The sequence below is a fragment of the Cimex lectularius genome, unplaced genomic scaffold, assembly GCF_000648675.2.
Source record: "Cimex lectularius strain Harlan isolate CLEC.00 unplaced genomic scaffold, Clec_2.1 scaffold11, whole genome shotgun sequence".
Classification (NCBI taxonomy): domain Eukaryota; kingdom Metazoa; phylum Arthropoda; class Insecta; order Hemiptera; family Cimicidae; genus Cimex; species Cimex lectularius.
In genome coordinates this window covers 605111-625588 of record NW_019392673.1, presented here as the reverse complement: position 1 = coordinate 625588, position 20478 = coordinate 605111, and the positions used below count along the sequence as shown (strand labels likewise).

The 20478-nt window shown below is 34.1% G+C and overlaps 2 protein-coding genes across 2 annotated transcripts in view; one reads left to right on the top strand and one right to left on the bottom strand.

The window, feature by feature from the left end:
- The first annotated feature begins 1602 nt into the window (after positions 1–1602).
- Positions 1603–18886, top strand: LOC106669445 (odorant receptor 85c-like). Its single transcript, XM_014398933.2, has 7 exons — positions 1603–1761; positions 2171–2376; positions 2446–2863; positions 17906–18005; positions 18077–18178; positions 18235–18384; positions 18633–18886. Exons 1-7 carry the CDS (start codon positions 1673–1675, stop codon positions 18690–18692), a joined length of 1125 nt encoding a protein of 374 aa, XP_014254419.1. The 5' UTR covers positions 1603–1672; the 3' UTR covers positions 18693–18886.
- Positions 13885–20478, bottom strand: part of LOC106669446 (phytanoyl-CoA dioxygenase, peroxisomal-like) — a 116419-nt gene continuing 109825 nt past the window's right edge. The window contains exons 5-8 of the mRNA XM_024225367.1: positions 17509–17650; positions 17347–17454; positions 14186–14323; positions 13885–14053 (exon numbers count right to left, since the gene is read on the bottom strand). Coding sequence (XP_024081135.1) covers positions 13955–14053; positions 14186–14323; positions 17347–17454; positions 17509–17650 — 487 coding nt within the window. The 3' untranslated portion in view covers positions 13885–13954. The remainder of the gene's footprint in view (positions 14054–14185; positions 14324–17346; positions 17455–17508; positions 17651–20478) is intronic.

Here is a 20478-nt window from a genome sequence, read left to right as displayed (position 1 = left end):
ACCTCAATGATGTCAATGTATGACTGCCATCTAAGCTTTTGATCAAGCGTGAGGCTGAGGAACCTTACTGACTTGTTGCAAGCAGAGATGCGAAATGCTGTAGCCCCCCTCCTCAGCCCTGCAAAAGTAGACGCATACAGTTTTTAATGCAGAGAATTTATATTCCTATTTTCTCAGCTTTTCCAGCCACAATGTTTATCACTAACTGCATCACCCCTCTGACCTGAAGGAAAAAGAGGTCGCCGACGTACAGTAATCGTCTGATTGGTCTGGGGACACTGTCAGCTATACCGTTTACTGTGATTGAGAAAATTGTAAAACTTATTAAATTAATTAAGGTTTTTAGTTGAGATAAAAAAGTCAATGGCATGAGCGGGATTCGAACCCACAATCTTCGGCTTGATATGCCGCTGCTCTACCACTTGAGGTATCGAGACCTCGATCCACTCGGACACCAACTTCCCATCTCAACCGCACCTTTTGAATTTTCCCTCCTTTTTGCCATTTTTGCCCCAGGAGGGAAAATTCAAAAGGTGTGGTTGAGATGGGAAGTTGGTGTCTGAGTGGATCGAGGTCACGTTAGCTCAAGTGGTAGAGCAGCGGCGTATCAAACCGAAGATTGTGGGTTCGAATCCCGCTCGTACCATTGACTTTTTTATCTCAACTAAAAACCTTAATTAATTGTAATATATTAATTGGTCAAGCGGACCATGAAATTAGTGAATGTAATACTTATTATTCAACCCTGTGGGACTCCATTCTCTTGAACAAAGTCTCTGGAGAGCACAGACCCCAATCTCACATGGAATTTCCGGTTCCTCAAGGAACTGGGTTAATTTGCCTCAAAATCAGATATCTCAACATTTCCAAAGTATTACATAACTCTACATCCTATCATATGCTGGTCAAAGAACACAGTCAGAGCGTGCTCTCTATTCAGAAACATATTCTGAATATCACTCTCGAGAAGACAAGCATGATCGACTGCAAAATAATGCCTAAAGAATCCCGCTTATTACTGGCTGGGAAATCGTTTCATCTCATGACAACAGCTCCATTTATCAGTGACTCCAGGAGTTTACTCAGGTGGAGAAAGAAACTAATAAAAAAATCAATTTTTCTTAATAGTAAAATTCAAACCTACCAGACCAGAATGATAGGAAATTACTCAACTAGAAATTGATTGATTGGATCAATAAGAATAAGTGTTGGCTCTCAAATATCCCGTAAATATGATTATATATTTTCAGATTTAAAAATTCTGCAAAATTGTATATTTGGCTGAACCTGCTGTCCTAATCAACACTGAATTGTAAAATACTTGAAGGTGGTATATTTTACTTGATGTAATTATCGATGTAATTGCACTGCAATGTAAAAAGAAATTTATATTGAACTAAACTCGTGGAAATTTATATTCAAAGGCTAATTGAACAGAAAGAAAAATGGTGGCTTGTTTAACTTAAAATAACAGCCCTGTTCCTATTATAAATAAATAATTACCTACAATTAAAGACAATTGATACCTTTCCTGTCTATGGAAAGAGTGATGTAATTTCAATAGCCCAGGTAGTGATTTTGTTGAAGCAAGGCTGAATTTAAAATAAATCATAAACATTGCTCAGTTGTGGCAACATTCTTATAACTGTTGTCGGTTATTCTTTAACTCAAAATGACCTACTGGAAAGAACTACGTTGGCTTAATGCTTTCGGGTGGTGGCCATTATATGAAAAAAATCCCAAAATAAGAAAGCTTTACAGGTATGTATTGGTAATTATTTTTTGGAATAAGTTAGAGATTATTTAGGAGTCTATTTGAAATGTAAAAGTCTACAACCGGAAAAGAAGAGTAAAGAATATATTTGAAATGTGTTATAATTGGTGACACAGTAAATTGATCAGTGTCCATTAGTTAAGCATGTTTTGGGAGCTGATCTTAAAAGGGCCTTGTGAAATATTATGTTATTATGTTGTGGTTTGCAAACTGGTAGCCTGGTTCTTCCTGATCATCCATCATCATTCTTGCTGTTTTTTACCCTTATTTTTCTAAATAACCTTAAAGCATAAAATCTTTTGAGGTTTCTTAGTGCAGTTTATTAAAATATTAAGACAATTTAGATGTTTTGGATTTGAATATAATTTTGAAATTTTTGTTGCTGGTGTTTTCCAGATATTATGGCTATGCACTCTTCATATCTGATTTTATCCAAGTTGGGCCAGAATACATTGCCCTTTTTGTCCGAATGAGGGAAGGCAGTTTTAGGAAGACAATTTTAAACCTTAATACAACACTAGCCGGGACAACTTGTGCCATAAAACTGTTGCATTTATTCCACCAAGAAAATCGGATTGCAAATATCATAGATGAAATTGACGGTATCATATACAATTAATTGAATAATATTATTAAGAATGTGTTAATGTGTTATTAACATCTATTTTCAGAATTGGAGGACCGTGGCAGTTCAGAAATCGGAGACAAGATTGAACACATCAAAAAACCGATTGAGAGGAGAAAATCTATAACATGGAACATAGTGCAGACATTTGTCGTATTCTCATTACACTGGTTGGTGACACCGATCTTAATGGGTTTGCAAGGGGTCAAGCGCCCTATCATAGATTCTTGGACTCCATGGACACAGGAAACTTGGTCGGGCTGGGCTTTGACTCTGGGATTTCAGTCAGTTCATGTTTTCACAGCAATAGTCGGTTTGTTTATGACAAACTGTCTTTACATTTCAATCTTAGAAAGCATTTTACTCAACTTCAACATTCTCCATCAAATGTTGTTAGATTTGGACTTTGAAAAAAATACATCAAAATTTGGAGATTATATTACATATCATCAAAATCTTTTGAGGTGAGCAATTATAATATTTATTTTAAACATTTCAAGTTATTGTATTAAACCTTTTTTCCTGCTTACTGGTGTGGAATTAATAAATTTATTTTTATTGTATTGCATTGCTCAGTCTACTCCACTAAGCTATAAATATAATATAAAAATATTACTAAACTATCATTTTATGTGAATGTTTATTAATTCTTACATGAGAGAGTAGAGCAATAGTTAACTTATTAGACAGCTTAATATTGAATCAATTTTTAAATTGGGTGGTTTGTAAATGACTGAAATCTTGTTTACAGTTTTCACTAGATTTTTTTGTGAAAATTTAAATTTAAATTCGTAAACAATACTTAATGATAGTGAATAATTAATGACATCATTGTATATCAATTTATGACTTCAAGGAAAAATTTTCTTGCAAGGCTGATTTCACCATGCCAACAGGAAACAGTCTACTAAAGTTATACCAATAGCAGATTTAAAGAGAATGATATTAATATTAACTACTTTATTGATTTCTCAAATAGCAATTATAATTGTTAAATGAGTTAATGAAATTATTAATCTATAGTTTCTTGTGTTTTATGAATTATTTTAGACAGTTCTGCGTTGAATTAATAATATAACATTGCTAAATAAATGATTGACCTATTTTACGAAAAAGAAAATAAGATGGTCCAAAACTCAAATAAAGTCATATTATAGAGATTTTTGTGAAAATCTTAAAATCTTTTTCTTATAAAAAATGTTTGATGAAAAAATCCTACTAATTGTTAATTCTTTCTGTATTAGTTTGCACATATTGGCAAATATTTTGCAACCTTAGAAAATAATGAAGAAACTAAAGGAATTAATTAAGCGGAACACAAAATTCCCAGAAGAAGGTTCATTTTGAATAAGATATTTACATCAATCACAGTAAATTTAATGAAACATCACTTTGGACTAAACAAAACATCCAATTTGCTTTAAAATTATTGTAAACACACCCAGACGACAAATCGTTATCGTTTTTATTAGTTTTATTCCAGAGTTTCTATTCAAAAGGGGAAAAGAAGAATAGAAAAGTCTTGAGATATTCCGGACACTTGAACACCGGAAATGTCAAATTATAGTTTATGCACTAACAATTTTACATCCTGCTTTTATATATCAAGTTGATGGCTATATTTCCATATGCACGATTATCTTTGTGGCAGACTGTAATCAAAACCTGTCTGTCATTTGATATGTTATACGAACGAAATTACACACAAAATTGGAGAAATAACAACTGAAAGAATTTTTAAAATCAAAATTCATAAAATGACAAAGGTTTTAAAAACCTGGGCAATATGTCATAATTTAAAATGTTTACAAACTCCTCAAAATATTTTAAATTATTTTAATATAAATTTTCTTATAACGACTCTTCGTTCGCGCCTGACATAATTGCACAACAGTTTTGCAGAACCTGACTGTGTTGCAGGTTTAGTATGTTCGAGCGCCGTTTTTATAAACGGTTAACAAATTCGTCCATCATAAATAAAATGTTTATGTCCAAACTGAACATATTTGAGCCGTCTATTCTCGCTCTTTTTTTTTGTCAATTTAGTTTTCAAACTAGTGAAGGTGTATAATAAATCCTTTACAATCAATCACAAACATTAAAATCACATTTTTATAGAATAATCCTCAGAATTGTAACTCCTTAACTTACACCTCGTTATAATCTATTTTACAGTCCATTTATAATAAATAAATTTGTAAATAATTTTTTCCTCGGTAATCCGAAGCAATTTCGAATATTTTCTCTGGGCATTTAATCTTGACGAAAAACGCCATCTCTGATGAAGGGCTTCAACCAAACGGATCGCCAATAGATAACGCCTCAAGTACTCTTCAATACCAGACTTCCATATCGGATGAACAAAAATTCCTACCTAAACAATATAAGTTTTATAAACAGCTATTAACAATCAATTTTTAAAAATGTGTTCAAATTAAGAGAAGGAGTGAACTTATTGGGATCAAGTTTTTACCTGATTACCCTGGTTAATTATGGAAAAATAAGGTTGAAAAGAAATACTTAAATTAAAAAAAAGGCTATCCATGATCATAATCACTAAAATAAATGGTACAATATTTTAATCGATCGTTAGATAGGATCAACCAGGGTGATTGGGTAAAAACTCGATCCCAATAATTACACCCCTTCTCTTAATTTTAACGCATTTATAAAAATTGATTCTTAACCGCTATTTATAAAAATGATATTGTTCAGGTAGCAATTTTCGCTCATCCGATATGGAAGACTGGTAGTGAAGTGTACTTAATGAGTAATCTATCGACGATCCGTTTGGTTGGAGCTCTTCATCAGAGATGAGAATGTAGTCAAGATGAAATTCCTAGAGAAAATATTTCAAATTGCTTCGGACCACGAAACAAATATTATAAATGGACCATAAAATAGATTATAACGACGTGTAAATTTAGGAGGTACTTGAGGATCGTTCTTTCAAAATGTGATTTTAATGTTTGTGATTAATTGTAAAGGATTTATTATACACCTTCATTGGTTTGAAAACTAAATTAAAAAAAAAAGAGCGAGACTACACGGACCAGAGATGTTTAGTTTGTACAAAATCATTTTATAATTATGGGCGAATAATTCCGCGTAAAAAACGGCGCTCGGACCTACTAAACCAGCAACACAGTCAGGTTCGGCAAAACTGTTGCACAACTATTTCAGGCGCGAACGAACGGTCGTTATCAGAAAATTTGTATTTCAAACATTTTATACTTCATTCAACATTACATAATATACGATTAAAGTAAATTTTCGGCATGGGAGTCCACCCGGCAGAGGTCGATTTATATTGAACTTCAATTTTATGTCAACACAGAAAAAAATAAAATTAATCATTAACTAAATATTACTATTATTAGTTTCATTTTTAATAATTACATTACTTATTGTCAGCGGGCTTTTCTCCAATTTCCCTGCTAATTGTACTGCTAGCAAAGAAAATAAAATAAAAAAGCCAATGTATTAGTCATAGACATTTAGTTGAAGGTTATAAAGCGCAGCTGCCTTTCGCACTTTAATTTGAAGTGCAAGTAAGTCAGAGTGCATATTGTGATGTAAAAAACATTACTTACTAATAAACCATAATTATAAACCTTAATTTTTTTCTTTGTTTAAATTACAATAAATATAGATTATTAATTATTGGGGTCAGCAATTTAGAATGAAAAAGCTGTGAACAATTAAAAACTAAATTATAATATTACCTCTTGGCGATCACGCCAAACATGGCGCGCATTACATTTTTGAAATCATTTAGCAACAAGTAAATAAAGTGTGTCGTATATAATTTAACAAAATTTAGATGTAGAAGCCGAATCTCAGAGAACATAATGCATTTTGCAATAAAATACACTATGTCTTCTTTAACACGGTCATTATATAATGTTATTATATTATATCTTCTTATTATATATATTTATATTATATTTTCTTTAGCCGGAAAAAGCGCACAATTGAGATAAAGCAGATCTCCTCTGATTTTGAATAACCATCTTAGCTCGACCAATGACAAACCTTTCGTTCTATCCTTAGCTAGGTTAAACATATTAAAATCATGTTGGTAAAGATCCTAATAGAATAAAAAACGTGAGGTTGATCTGTCCTCTTCACGAATTTGGCAATGTCGAGCAAGACAGCCGGGTAATACTGTTTTTTTCTCAAAGGAGGATGCGATAACGTCTATAACACGGTGCCATTGTTGAACTTTAGTGTTCTGATAATAACTTCCTAATTAAAACGTTGGAGTTTTTCAAGCTGTTCAAATTTTACTAGCCCCCGACTTGTGAGATGTAACAAAGTATTGAACAGACGTGAGGATAGCGTTATACCGAGATATTTACATTTTTTTTACCAATTCAATCTTTGTGTTATAGAAAAACCATCGATTCTTAGCAGAGAGCCTTCTAACTGTCCTAAAGATCATGATTTTCGATTGACTAGATTAACCAATAAATTTCATTGAAGACAGTAGGACTCCAAAAGTTTTATATTCCTTCGGAGACTGACAGCATTGTCGGCGATGAGAAGAATATCCTTGGCGTACATTGGAATTTTAATGAACGTATTACCGAGTCTGACCCCTGATTCCAAAGCAGCTGGTTTAGGGCCCGTTGCAACAACTTGGTTTAAACTCTATTCAGTACTGAACCGAGTTCAACTCAAAAATTCTCGTTTTTCGATTTGTCTTGAACCGCGTTCAAACGATGATCCTGGTTCTAATCTGAACGGACGTCGAGCGTGGGTTAAAGAAGATTAGAGCTGAACGACGTCCATTTCATAATAATATAGTTCGTATGTTGTTTCACGATTCAACTTTTGATGTTTTTGTTTAAATATACATGACTTTTGTGACAAAGACGCTACATAGGATTGACTGGTAATCCGAGGCAAAAGGCAAAGGTTTTGATTTTGCAGTAATAAATCAGGCAACTCAAAAGTTAAATAATGACTGCGATAAAATTCTAATAGTTTTAGCATCAACTTCGAATTTAATTGAGGCTTTTTTAAAATTATTTTACAAGTAACAACTAGTTGAAACTGAAGAACAAAACTTAAATCATAAGAACATGCCTTAACAGAAAGCTGTCGTTAGTAAAGTAAATTTCATTTGGATAATAAATGAATACAAGAGTATAATGAATGAATTTTTTCAAATAAATGTACATGAACAAGTGACCACAAAGGTTTCTTTGAATTTGTAGGTACTTATGTTGGTAGATGTACAAAGGAAGGGGTTTTACAAACAAGACAATTTTCACGAATGGGACAATGATGGATCCTTTAATAAATTCAGAATGTCAGCAAAGATTTTCTCCGACATATTCGAGGAAAACAAATTAAGGAAAAAATAAAAACACAAAAATACTAAATAAAAGTCTAAGAAAATTGGCACAACAACCAATGTGCTATAAACGTTCAATGAGATTACAGTCATTTCTACCAACTAGTGGTTGAACTGGGATCAGTTTAACGGTGGTCCCTTACAGATGGTGCAACGCACCAATGAACTTGTTTCAAATTATGAAAGAAGTTCAAGTGAACACGGTTTTAACGGTGGCAAGTGCAACGAGCCCTTAATGTTTGTGATTGATTGTAAAGGATTTATACACCTTCACTAGTTTGAAACCTAAATTGGCAAAAAAAGAGCGAGAATAAACGGACCACAGATGTTTAGTTTATACGAAACAATTTTATTAATGACGGGGGAATTTGTTAACCGTTTATAAAAACGGCGCTCGGACATACTAAACCTGCAACACAGTCCGGTTCTGCAAAACTGTTGCGCAATTATTTCAGGCGCGATCATTATCCAAAATTTATATTAAAATAATTTAATATTATTTTGAAGAGTATGTAAACATTTTTAATTATGACATATTGCCCAGGTTTTTTAAACTTTTGCCATTTTATGAATTTTGATTTTAAAAATTTCTTCAGTTGTTATTTCTCCAATTTTATTTGTATAATTTCATTCGTGTAACTTATCAAATTCCAGGCTCAATACCTGGAATTTACATTATTTATATTGCACGAATATCTTGTGCTTGAATGGCACAGGATATTCGTGTAAGTATAAATACAGCCATCAGCGTTTGCTTACTATATAAAAGCAGGATGTGAATATGTTAATAATATCTTTTAATATCTGTGGATAATTTTAATTTAACATTTCTGGTGTTGAAGTGTCCGAAATATCTCAAGAATTTTCTATTCTTCCTATCCCCTTTTTAATAGAAACTCTGGAATAAAAAGAATAAAAACGATAACAATCTGTCGTCTGTGTGTTTTCAACAACTTTAAAGCAAACTGGATATTTTGTTTTGTACAAAGTGATGTTTTGTTAGATTTACTGTGATTGACGTCAATATCTTGTTCAAAATGAACCTTCTTCTGGGTATTTTGTGTTTGTGAATAAAATTATAGTCGTGCAATTCCATCAGCCTTATTTAGCATATTTTTGCAAGTCGATTATCCCACATTTTGGCCGTCCATCGACTTTCAAACATTTTAAAAGCCCAGCTTATTATAATATTTGCGAGGAAATTACCCTTTTCGTTGAAATCCGTTTATATTGGACAAACAAGACTTGGTTTTTTATCGTAATCTCTCGATTAAAGCGTTTCATTAAGTTAATCTTCGTACTGTTTTCACGTTTCTTTATTTTTGCTTCACTACTATTTTCGATATTAATAAGATAAATAGTTTATAAAATTGTATGTATATATGGTATGTTTTTTAAATGGTCCGGTTGAAATTCTCTTGAACATATAATGTTATCAAAAATCCAAAATTACGCATTAATATTTTTTAGACTATTTTTAAATTTTTACTGCTATTTTGAAAAATATTAGAATACTTCAGAGCCAGTAGAACTTTGAAATTTATTTATATATAGTTATAGTATATTTTTACCAACTGTTTTAATGTTTTATTGACATTGAAAACGATGGCTTAATAAACAGATTTTAGATTGATGAAAGATCAAGAAACATCTTAATTTCGTTTTTATTGTTCTTTGCAATCAATACTTTTTTTTGTTAATTCTAATTAAAATGTTGTGCCTTGTTTTTAAATAAGACATTGTTAACGATAATGTCACGGAAAAACATAAAATAACAAAACATTCTAATGGAGTGGGGGCTGATTTTCGTGGGATGATGGTGATGGTCTGCTAGTAGTAGTTACACACGTTTTTAGTTATAAAACGGTGTCATTTTTAAAAAACTACATGTTTCGAACATCAGGAACAACGAACAAAAACACGGAGATTTCCAAAGTCCCATATCCCGAGAAATTCATAAGACCTACTAGCACCAAAACAGCAAATGAAAATAATAATAAAAACGAAATTAAAATATTTCTTTTCACATTTTGTGCCATAACTTTGTTATTCTTTGACTAATTTAAAATCTAATTGAGCCATCGTTTTTAGCGTAAAACATCCTTTAAAACAGTAAAATATATAAGTTCTTAGTTAACATTTCAAAGTTGTTCGGTTGAACAACAAATATTTAAAAAATATTGGTAAAAATTTATAACTCGACTAAAACACATCAAATATAATTTTTGGCTTTTCGTTGACGTTATCTGTTCAAGAGAAATTCAGTCGGGACACCATGTATATATTCAATATACAGTACCTCTAAAATGATCTCGAAGGGTAGAGCCTTCATCTCGGTTTTACTTTTGTCAACAAAAATGGAGCAGTTGCTCGAGGCGTAGTTGATCGCTAGTATTTGCTTGTTATTTTTCTGAAAACATTGCATTCTAATCAAAAAACGATTTTAATATATGTTTAATTAAACGTTAATTTAAAAAATCGAATAACATTTATTGCAAATTTTTTTTTCCAGGAGAATTTTGAACAGTATCTGTTTTTTTACTATTAAATTGATTCGTACCGCCGAAGTAATTGGTGCTTTGAAAATCAACGGGTGGAAAATAAGAGTATCTCCGATATCTAGTTCAAGATCGATGATTTGAAAATCGAAGAGCGCCTTTCCGTCGTCATCCTGGAAAATAATTAAATGATACGCTTACAAAAATATTCAATCACAACAATTATTCATGCCTTCAAATCGTCTACTTGGAAGGGGCAAGCGGTGCGTTTTGAAAACAATTTGGGACCAGGCAATTACAAAGAAGAATGTACTCTAAAATTGATCACCTTTTGATTGTCTCTTTGATTCATTTTCTTTTCATAGAACGAGACAGTATAACTGTTTTCTATAGTCTTTTCAAATAGATAAAAACTGTTGGAAAAAGGTAACTGTCCAAATTTTGATTTCATAGGTGTTCATTTAAATTAAATATAACTATTTAAATAATTATAACTTAAGTACTATTATTGTATATTGGTCGAGTTTTCCTTTATCTGTGTTTTTTAATTGTTAATAAAACGATTTTATTTGTTACCGATCATTTTGGCCTGTATATCTTTGCTTGGTCTGTCACGCGTTTTACCATCTTTAGTGTTTGTCTTGTTTTCTGTTCAGTCAAGACTTTTACAAGATCGTAAAGGGTGGGGTGCGTGTGTTTACGTCTACGGTGGTTTTAGTCGATAGCGATCATTGGTCCTTTTTAAAAAAGTATAATGTTTTGACTGTTGTAAACAATATATTATTTAACTGTCGTTAATTTGTCTATTTATGAGTTTTTATGCGTATTTCAAAGTTTTCGAGTATGTTGAACTTTCATCCTATTTGTTCGTTTTTTTATTTAATATAATTTTACACCTGCGATTTTTAGTCACAACAAGCAAATCAGATAACAGACTGTTACAATCTAGCATGATACACATGATAGGAGAAGTCACCCAACAGTGACTCTCCTTCACAACCATTCAATTAATCTCTCAAGAGATCTCTCGGCCACAACCGACGTGTCGAAATTCGAGGAATGTTGGGACAAGAGAGCTATTGTAAAAGTGATTGGGGTAAAAGGTTAACTTTTTGTAGAAGTTTTTGTATCTGGAATTAATGACGACCAGTACAAATGTTTTGTGGAAATCATTGTAAATTATTAGATTTGAATGGAAGAAGGGGCAGTTTAATATTTTTCTTCTTATTTTTTTGGGGATTTCACGTTAGTGTTTTACGTACAGTCTCAGGTAGCACACAGTATATGAGGTTGAAATAGACTGTAGAATAAGTGGATTTGTGAAGTGTTAAGATGATATGGATGGATAGTTTCCATAATTTTTATTTTCTGTTTGCGAGAACAGAACTAGATAAGGTTGAAATGGAAGTTAGGTGTCATGACAAGCTAGGGAAGGATCAGGATTAGATGACAGAATAGTTAATTAAGCAAACGAGCATATAGCATTGTTAGGCAAAATAGGAATGTCGGCTATATATATATATATATATATATATATTGTGAATAGGAACGGCCCTAGAATGTTACCTGTGGTCACCCGCTTTAATGGGATTATAGAAGAAAAAGTCCTGAGCGATACGGCACTTCCGGTCTATCAGATAAGATTTTATTATTAAAATTACGAGAAAGGATGGAGCCAATGAATGAATGAAAAAGTACTTTATTAGATAAACAAAAGAGAGTTTAAAAAAATTGTACATAACCAAAAAGCACATAACGGCAATGGTTATCAACCGTCTGCCGGAGTCGGACTATAAATTTTTAATAAACAAGGAACACATTTCTTCTTAAGGAATAAACAAAAGAGAGAAAAAAACTATATGAGTAAACTAATATAACAACATATCTATTTAAGCACATATAAATAACCAGCGTGTCTCTGATATATACAGTAAACATTTAATAATTGAAATAAAAAACAAGCATTTTCCTGTAGTTCCAGGATTCCATCGCAAACTTTACTAGATTTAAAGACTCGGGGTTATTTAATAAAGAGATTAGGTGCTCTCTTGTCAACGTGGGCAAGTCTATATGCCGTGCTCGGAATTCCGCTAAAACTGGGCATTCTGCTAGAAAATGAAAACAATCTTCCCGAGCCTGCCTGTTGCAGAGAGAGCACTTATCGGAACTATTGACTCTTGTCGGGTTATAATTAAGATAAAGTAACTCGCGCCTAATTTTGAAAAACCAGCGAGCTAGCTGAATGGACGGAATTTTAGAAATTTGCGCTATGTTCAAGAAAGGCCCTTGCACAGCAAAAACGTAGAGGAATTTTGAGCATGAAGGAGACATTTCACTGTATGAGAGGTGCGGATATTGTTAATCAAGTTTGAGTGTAAAAGTGGCCACTGTTTAAAATTGTCCAAAGAAAAATTGTCAATTGTTGAGAAAAATTGAAAAATTGTTACAAGTTATTCCAGGAAGAGAACCATGATATTTTGGACCTTATGATTTCCAGCGCTGTATTCTTAGGAAGGCGGTAGTTAGGAAGGTTTATTACCCTGCAGACGTAGTAAGTATGTAAATTGAAACAAAAGTTCAGCTGAGGTCACGAGGTAGATCATGTAGTTAGGGGTGAAAGAAGGGAGGTGATAAATTTTACGGATAAAATAGCGTTGTAGGGATTCAATTATTTCATAGCGCTGGAAACCCCAAGCTTGGGAAACGTAGGACACAATGAGCGGCAAACAGTCAAAACCGCTTGTATTTGCTGCACACCGGGACAAAATTATTGGAAATGAATTTAGCCCAAATTGAATTCTTTGCATATTTTGCAATATGAGTTTTTCGCTTGAGATGAACATTGAGTGAAAGTTTAGAAGTGAGAATGAGGCCAAAATATTTATACTCACTGACTGTTTCAATGCGAGAGCCCTTAAAATACCAGCGTTCAGGAGCCAATGAGCTTCAAACACACAACATAGATCCACATCCGATCGAACAATCGAGCCACATCGAGAGAGGTGACCGAACAATAGTGTTTCTGCTCAAGAAAGGATGATTTATTGTTCACAACGGGATGCACCTGTTGTATAGTGGAGTGATACGACCGGAAAACAAACTGGTGGTGGGATAACTTTTTGGGAGAAGCTTTTCAAGGATTTTGTCTAGGACAGTAAGGAAACTAACAGTTTTAGCTTAGATGTTAGGTAGGTTTTTTGGGTTCTGTGATCATTTTAAATACGGAATATTTCCACTGCATTGAGACGTATGTTGTTCTTAGTGCAGCGTTATAAATGTTTGTCAGAAAGAGCAGATCATTTGTTAATTTTTTTTTGACTTTTGTCGTAATTAGGTCATATCCTCGGGATTTTCTAGAAGCTAAGTTTTTCTATTTCTTCCCTACTTCTATTTTCTCAGCCCTCAGAGAAGAAATAGGACGGGGCTTAAGTCAAAAATCACAATTTAGGCCCCTTAACATAAATTTTAAGTTATGCGGAAGTGTGGGGGTTTTCCTTACGGGCGGAAACGAGGAGGGCTAAAAGAAAAAAAAAGTGGTTTATAATATTGTTGACTTCATCTATGGCGAGCATGTAACCGACGTGTAGATGAGTGTGGTGTTTTGCCATAACTTCAGAGAAATATTGCACTTCAAAATTTGTCCATCATGTTATTGTATTTGTTTGTATCTTGGATATATGATCAGAAGGAATTTGCTAATGGTGTCTTTGATGCTTTTCTTGTATGATGTCGAATTGACAGATCAACCCAGCAAGGATAGGCAGACCAACGCACCATGAAATTTTAGGTTCACCCTGCAGACAACATGGAGATCACAATGTTATTTTTATTAAGAAAAGCTGTTTTGAGTTAGTTTTATTTTGGAAATATAAAAACTATTTGATTTGTTAATTTTGTTAATTTGTGTGTTAAACCTACTGACTTACATATTCTTCTGGATTTGCGATTTTCTTGTGAGTCCCTGGTATAATGGAAAGTGACCTTTTTTCCTCGTTAAAGTTGTCAACAACCGTCCAAGTGCAGGCGATGCGGTGTTCCGGCCGGATTCGGATTTGGTCAAACTCCTGAAACGTGTTAATAATTCGGTTAAACTACTCGGCGAGGCCGTTGGAATTGCCCGAGTCTATTATAAATTGAAAAGGTGGGAAAGGGCGCGTTTGTTTTATTATAGCCAACGGCCGCGGTTAAAAATTTACGCCAAGTTCTTATTATTTATGGGGAGATTAGAAGGTTTTATGACCTCCCCTACTGAAAAATCAGGCCAAAGGGTTGCACTTTTATGGCATAAAAAATTGTAAGAAAAGATTTTTTTTTATTAACTCTATTTTATAAAATTTAAAAATATTAGTTTTATATAATAAAAGTTTTATTTCTTTGTAAAGAAGGATATCAACGAAAGGAATCATCGTAATCACCGCGCAAAAAACCTGGATTAACGGTAAAAATGGACAAAAAAAACTATTAGCAATCGGTCATTATGCAATGATGTTGTTATTCCTCGTGTGAAACCTGAAAGAAACATACACGATGGTGACTGTTGCGAACTGAAAATTCTCGTTGTTGATGTCGAAATTTCAACCTCATACATACAACCATTTTCCAGTAGTGTGAAACCTCGTGGGAAATAGTCACCGAAGGATAGTGCATTTGTTAATTTATCGTTGAATTGTTGTTTTTAAATTTTGAAAATAAAACTTTCAGAGTTCGCGGTAATATTATTTTTGGCAGTCTTAAATCTCATTCTGGTTTCATTTTTTTAACAATGGACACCAGGAACTGGAGGAGTTCCCTCCTGAGCACTGCAGCTGTACAGCTTATTGTACTTTATCCCTGTCTCCATTTTTTGGGGGGCTCGCAACACAAGTGTGAATTTGAGCCCCCGGTGTGCCGGTGTTCTTCCATCGAAGAAACTCATTTTTGAAGGGGGTTGGGACCAAATTCAGAGTCGCTGAGATCTGATCCCGCTCCTTCCATTGATGAGTGCTGTGTCAATTTCTTTCAACTGCGGCCACTGGTCCCCTTTGGCGTCAGAAAAAGTCCAAAGGCGACGGTGGGGATCGAACCCACGACCGCGGGATCTACCATCCGAGAATCTGACGCCTTAACCACCGGCTATTTTTTAATCTATTTAGGTCTCAAGTAGGACGTAAAATAATCATAAAAATCTATAAACTCTTGACTAACAAAATTCAATACAATAGATGAATTAAGAAGGACGGAAATTCACAATAAGAAGTAGAAAGAGCACTTACAAATCTTCGGTAGAAAAAAAGAAAAGGAAGAAAGGCGATAAAATAAAAAGCCCAGAGTAGACAATTATAACTCAGCACAAATGAAAATAATAATAAAAATAATGAGACAGTTCAAGTAAGAGGAATTAGTGAAGAAAAAAGAAGTAAGGACTAGCACTTACAGAGACAAGCATCTCCAAACGGGGCAGACACAACTAGCGAGATAGAAGTAGACCATTCTAATAAGGGAAAAAAGAACAATTAAAAACCAAAAAGCTTGAATGAGAATAATAGGAAGAACTTCTGAAAGAACTCAAAACTATGGGATGGGACGTCATAGCTCTAGAAGAAATAAGAATAAATAATAATGAATAATAACATCCTGATTGCATTTTGATGGTTTATATAGGCTCAAATCCGCACGTACGTACTACTCACGTGTACGGAGTTGGAACTATCACTTCTCGCAGTTCAACGGCAATTCCAGCTTTTGTAATTTACAATAAATTACCATTGGAGAGAAAAAGAAAAGTCGAGAATCACCCACCCCGGGCGTTAGCAGTCCCAGGTCACATGGCCAGTCAGGGCTGAGCCACAGGGGTTGGGTTCCAGGGGTTATCAAAAGCTAGGTATTTTCAGCCCCCAATGCAATAGTCTCAATCCAAACCCACTCACTCTTAAATACATTCTTTCCTGTTTGCATATCTTCACTCAGTTAGGGAGGTGGAGTACTTGATATTTCTCCATCACCCTCTCCACATATTAAATAACTAATCTAATTGAGGATCGATGGGGCTAATAAATAAATTCACTCTCAACACACGCTAGGGACACAAAACAATCAGTATTACATACAAGAAAACAACCCCATTTTCTCCAAGAAACAAGGGATTCAGTTGTTCGCTGCCGTGCTCAAGTACAATTCTCATATTGGGTGGCATTCCTACTAGCTCTCTATATGGAGCCAGGGAGAGGCACCCTTGTATAGGTAGAGGTGTAATTTTGTTTCAATTGAACGTGAATGTATTTAGTAGAGTGAATGTTTAGTGTAGAGTAATGTATAGAGGATCATCGAATACTACATTCCCCTACTTGAGTGAAATGAGTATGAAAATACGAAATAATTTATTTGAAAATGAATGAGAACGTGCCTAGTTATAATAATGCAGTTGGGTCTAAAATGACCAATCAAAAGAATGAAAGATTCCAGTTAAAAAAAAAGATTATTACAAATAAAAACAGATTAAAAATAATAAAAAAGGAAAAATTAGAATTTAACAAAATTTCTAACTTGAACAGGCGGAAAAGGAAACATTGCATTTTGATGGTTTATATAGGCTCAAATCCGCACGTACGTACTACTCACGTGTACGGAGTTGGAACTATCACTTCTCGCATTAAATAAGCATTGCAATTAAAATTTTATATAACTCTATAAAAAGGGGGCGTCGGTGGCCGAAACGGTTTAGGCGATGACACAGCGCTCATCACTGTAAGGTAAAGGTCCCGGGTTCGAATACTGCGGCCCTGCATGACCTCTGCTGTTGCGAACCCTCGTAAAAAAAACTATCTGGATATAATAAATCCAGTTTGAAAGAAAAAACGCAGTTCCTTCGACAAGCTTTTGGGAAATTCCCCTCATCTATAGACTAAATTGAATTAATTATTTTTGAAACCATAAATTTCAACATGTAAGTAGATGTTCATATTTGTTAATCTTGTAAATGATTAATAATAGTTTAAGTTCTAATAAAGGTATTTCCTTTGTCTAAGGAACTGAGTGTTTTAATTCAAATTGATGAATTGTAATATAAAACTATTTTAAAAAAAACGAATAAAATTTTCTTTCCACTTACTCTGGAAAACGGCGCCGCAATGTCCGATACATGGCCAATAGTAGGAAACATAATTGAGTCTGTTGCGATTATGTTTGGTCCCGTTATACTTTCAACAGCGTTTAAGAGCTAAAAGAGACCGATTTTAAAATACGTTCAAGCTCAATTTGACGTTTTACTTGCCGGAGGGTGTAAGACCAGATGGGAAAAAGCCGGATCCCAGAGGACATCTTCTATCAATAACCAGGTACTTTCGGTACTGTCCATTGTTACTCTCGTCCATCCTTTTTGTGTTTCTCCTTTGCAAAGATCCGAGCAACGAATTCTGGAAAAAAGTCTTAAGTATTTTAAAATTGCCCGGAGCCTTGGTTCTATATTTAGCCCAATTGCATTTTTCATTAGCGAATAGCGTTAATTTTAAAGCCAATTAGGTGTTCTAAACTGAATTCATTAGAAAGTTTCGAATGAAAATCACCGGGCTGTTGTCGGGAAAAACAAAATTCTCGATTAACAAATAAGGCACACTTTATAGCAAACTGTCATCAATAATTTGTTCAAAACGGTATTTTCGCTTTTTCAGGGTGACCAAAGAAGTGAATAATATATTCGGCAGGGTTCAGCAGATGCAGTGTATAACGGTGATTGCTATATCCTGTTTCAGCGTTATTGAAATAAATGAGGTAAGCTCTGAATTTAGGCAAAAATATTTGCTTCGAATTTATAGATTTTGAGTTTAAATCTTCTCGTTTAGAATACGCCTGTCAACAGACTTCTCAACCTGATTGAGTTGGTCTCTAGCGTCTTGTTTTTCTTCTTGTTGGACTGTTATTTGAGCCAGAGCGTCAGCGAGGCCGTACGTAGCCAAAAGATATTTTCAACAGGAATTGAATTTTTCCTGTTTCTTTTTAGTCTTCCAATGTTGCGAGATGCGCTTATCAGAACAACTGGTATTTGGCTTCCTTCAAGGACAGAAAAGCTTTAAAACTTATGCACGAACGTTCGAAAAAGCCCCAGATGTTCGGCGGTTTTATAATTATTGAGTTGAACACATTTATCACGGTGAGTATTGGTTAATAAAGGTTATTGTCGAGCCTTGGGAGGCTGAAAGTTGTGAACACTTATCAGGAGAACCTTAATTATAAACAAAATAAAAAAAAACATAGTTTATATGTCGATACAAACAAAAGTTAAAAACATCAATCATGTTCCTTGCTTTTTCATTCTCACAATATCTATTGCAGGCTGACAATTTGATAAAAAATTCTTTCTTTACTCTTTTTTACGACCATCTAAAACTTTTTTTCCAGGTAATAAAGTCAGCCTTCTCGTATTACAACTTTCTGAAAGCGATTGATATGAAGACATAGGATATGCCCTGGATCATATGATTTATATTGTCTCTTAGTCAATCACTTAGTGATATATAATAAATAGATGCTGGTGGAATTCCCATGAATAAATGAAAATCGCAAATTGTGTCAGTTTTCAGAAATATCCGCCATTTTTTTCAAATATTTTGTGGCCATTTTTATTTACTTTATCAAATCTTGCATCAAGCCTAAAAACAGGTCAGTTCTATGCTTCTTTCTATATATGGAAAATATAAACTGTAATAATTTATGAAATAAAACTTTCTTCTAATTGGGCATACTTGGCCTATTTCTATTTTCAATATACACTACACACATTAACATTAATATAACGATTCTGAGATGTAATTTGGACCCCTACATAAACATTCAGCACTTACTACAGCACCTGAATGAATAACAGTACGGTTCGCAAAATGGAGAATGAACATAAACCCAACGAAAATTGTACAGATCAATTTTACCATGCTTAAAAATATCTGGCCCCCCCGTCAGTATAAATGGATTACCATTACCTTTCATTGGCCTTGTATGAATACCACTGGCGTTATTTTACATTTTTCATGGAGAAAAGACTGACTTGGAATCCCTGCCTAAGACTGAAAAGACAGGAAACAAACTGACATTATAAATGATTAAAAAGACTACTTGATTCACAATCAAAATTAGATGAAAACAAAATTTCAATTTACAAAATAATGATGACACCTTGATGCTGGGTCCGCGAGTCGGTGAACTCATGCTGAACCGGTATTAGGTCAGTCATCACTCGGTCGTTTGAATAGTACAAGAAACACGCGACGGAAGGCGGACCCCCAGAAGTGACCCTGTTCAGAATTATAAAACCTACCTGGGTTTAGTAGCCCAACCACGGAATCTAATTCACAACGTCTCCAATCAATTTAGTCTATAATTACTCGTTAAATTTCAAATCATACTATCCATACTGCCATACACATCCCATTTGTACATGACCTCATCCAAACTTCGTATAATTTGTTTTATCACTTTCTGAGCACACACATCGGATAACATCTCTCTATATAAAGCCAAGGAAATGCATCCTTCAATCAGCCACATCGAACAACTTTCCCTGTGTTCTGAAGCTGCACGCGTTGGCCCAAAAGTAAGTTCGTCTGTCAACCTCGCATTCCTATCTTTAATCGGGTGAGGATTACCATTCTTGTACGAGTAAGGTCCTCCCAGGGCCACCTGTGGACAGTGCTGTTGATAATGAAAACTTTTCAGCCAATCCGGCCACCGACGCTGCCACTTTTTTCAAATTTTTATTGTACTTTTAGCCTCAGGTGTGTATTAAGATGGTTAAGTTCAATGCTTGGGGCGTTTCCCTCCAGACCTGTGCCAGACCCAGACAACAACCATCCTTTATTTTTTTAAAATTATATTTTACTGTTTTATTCGTTATCTTTGTAGTGTTTCCAGATAGTAATCTTTTTTTGTTATATTTAAAATAAAATACTTTTCATTTTAAATGATATACATGCAGTGGATGTGCTAGAAACAGTAAGCTTATGCTAAAACAAACCTCATCAAGACTGGCAAACTTCTGCTACAATTAGAGAGGGCTAAACTCGGAGGATTGAAAGTACTATTTACTGGCCATTGGCATCTTAGAAAACATCTACTACACAACACGAGCTTATTCAACGATGACCCCATTTTTAGGTTATACATTAAGGAGGAAGAAACAGCAACCCATATCATCTTGGAGCCTAAGCAACTGCTCAATGGAGACATAAATAACCTGGGATACAAAGCAAAT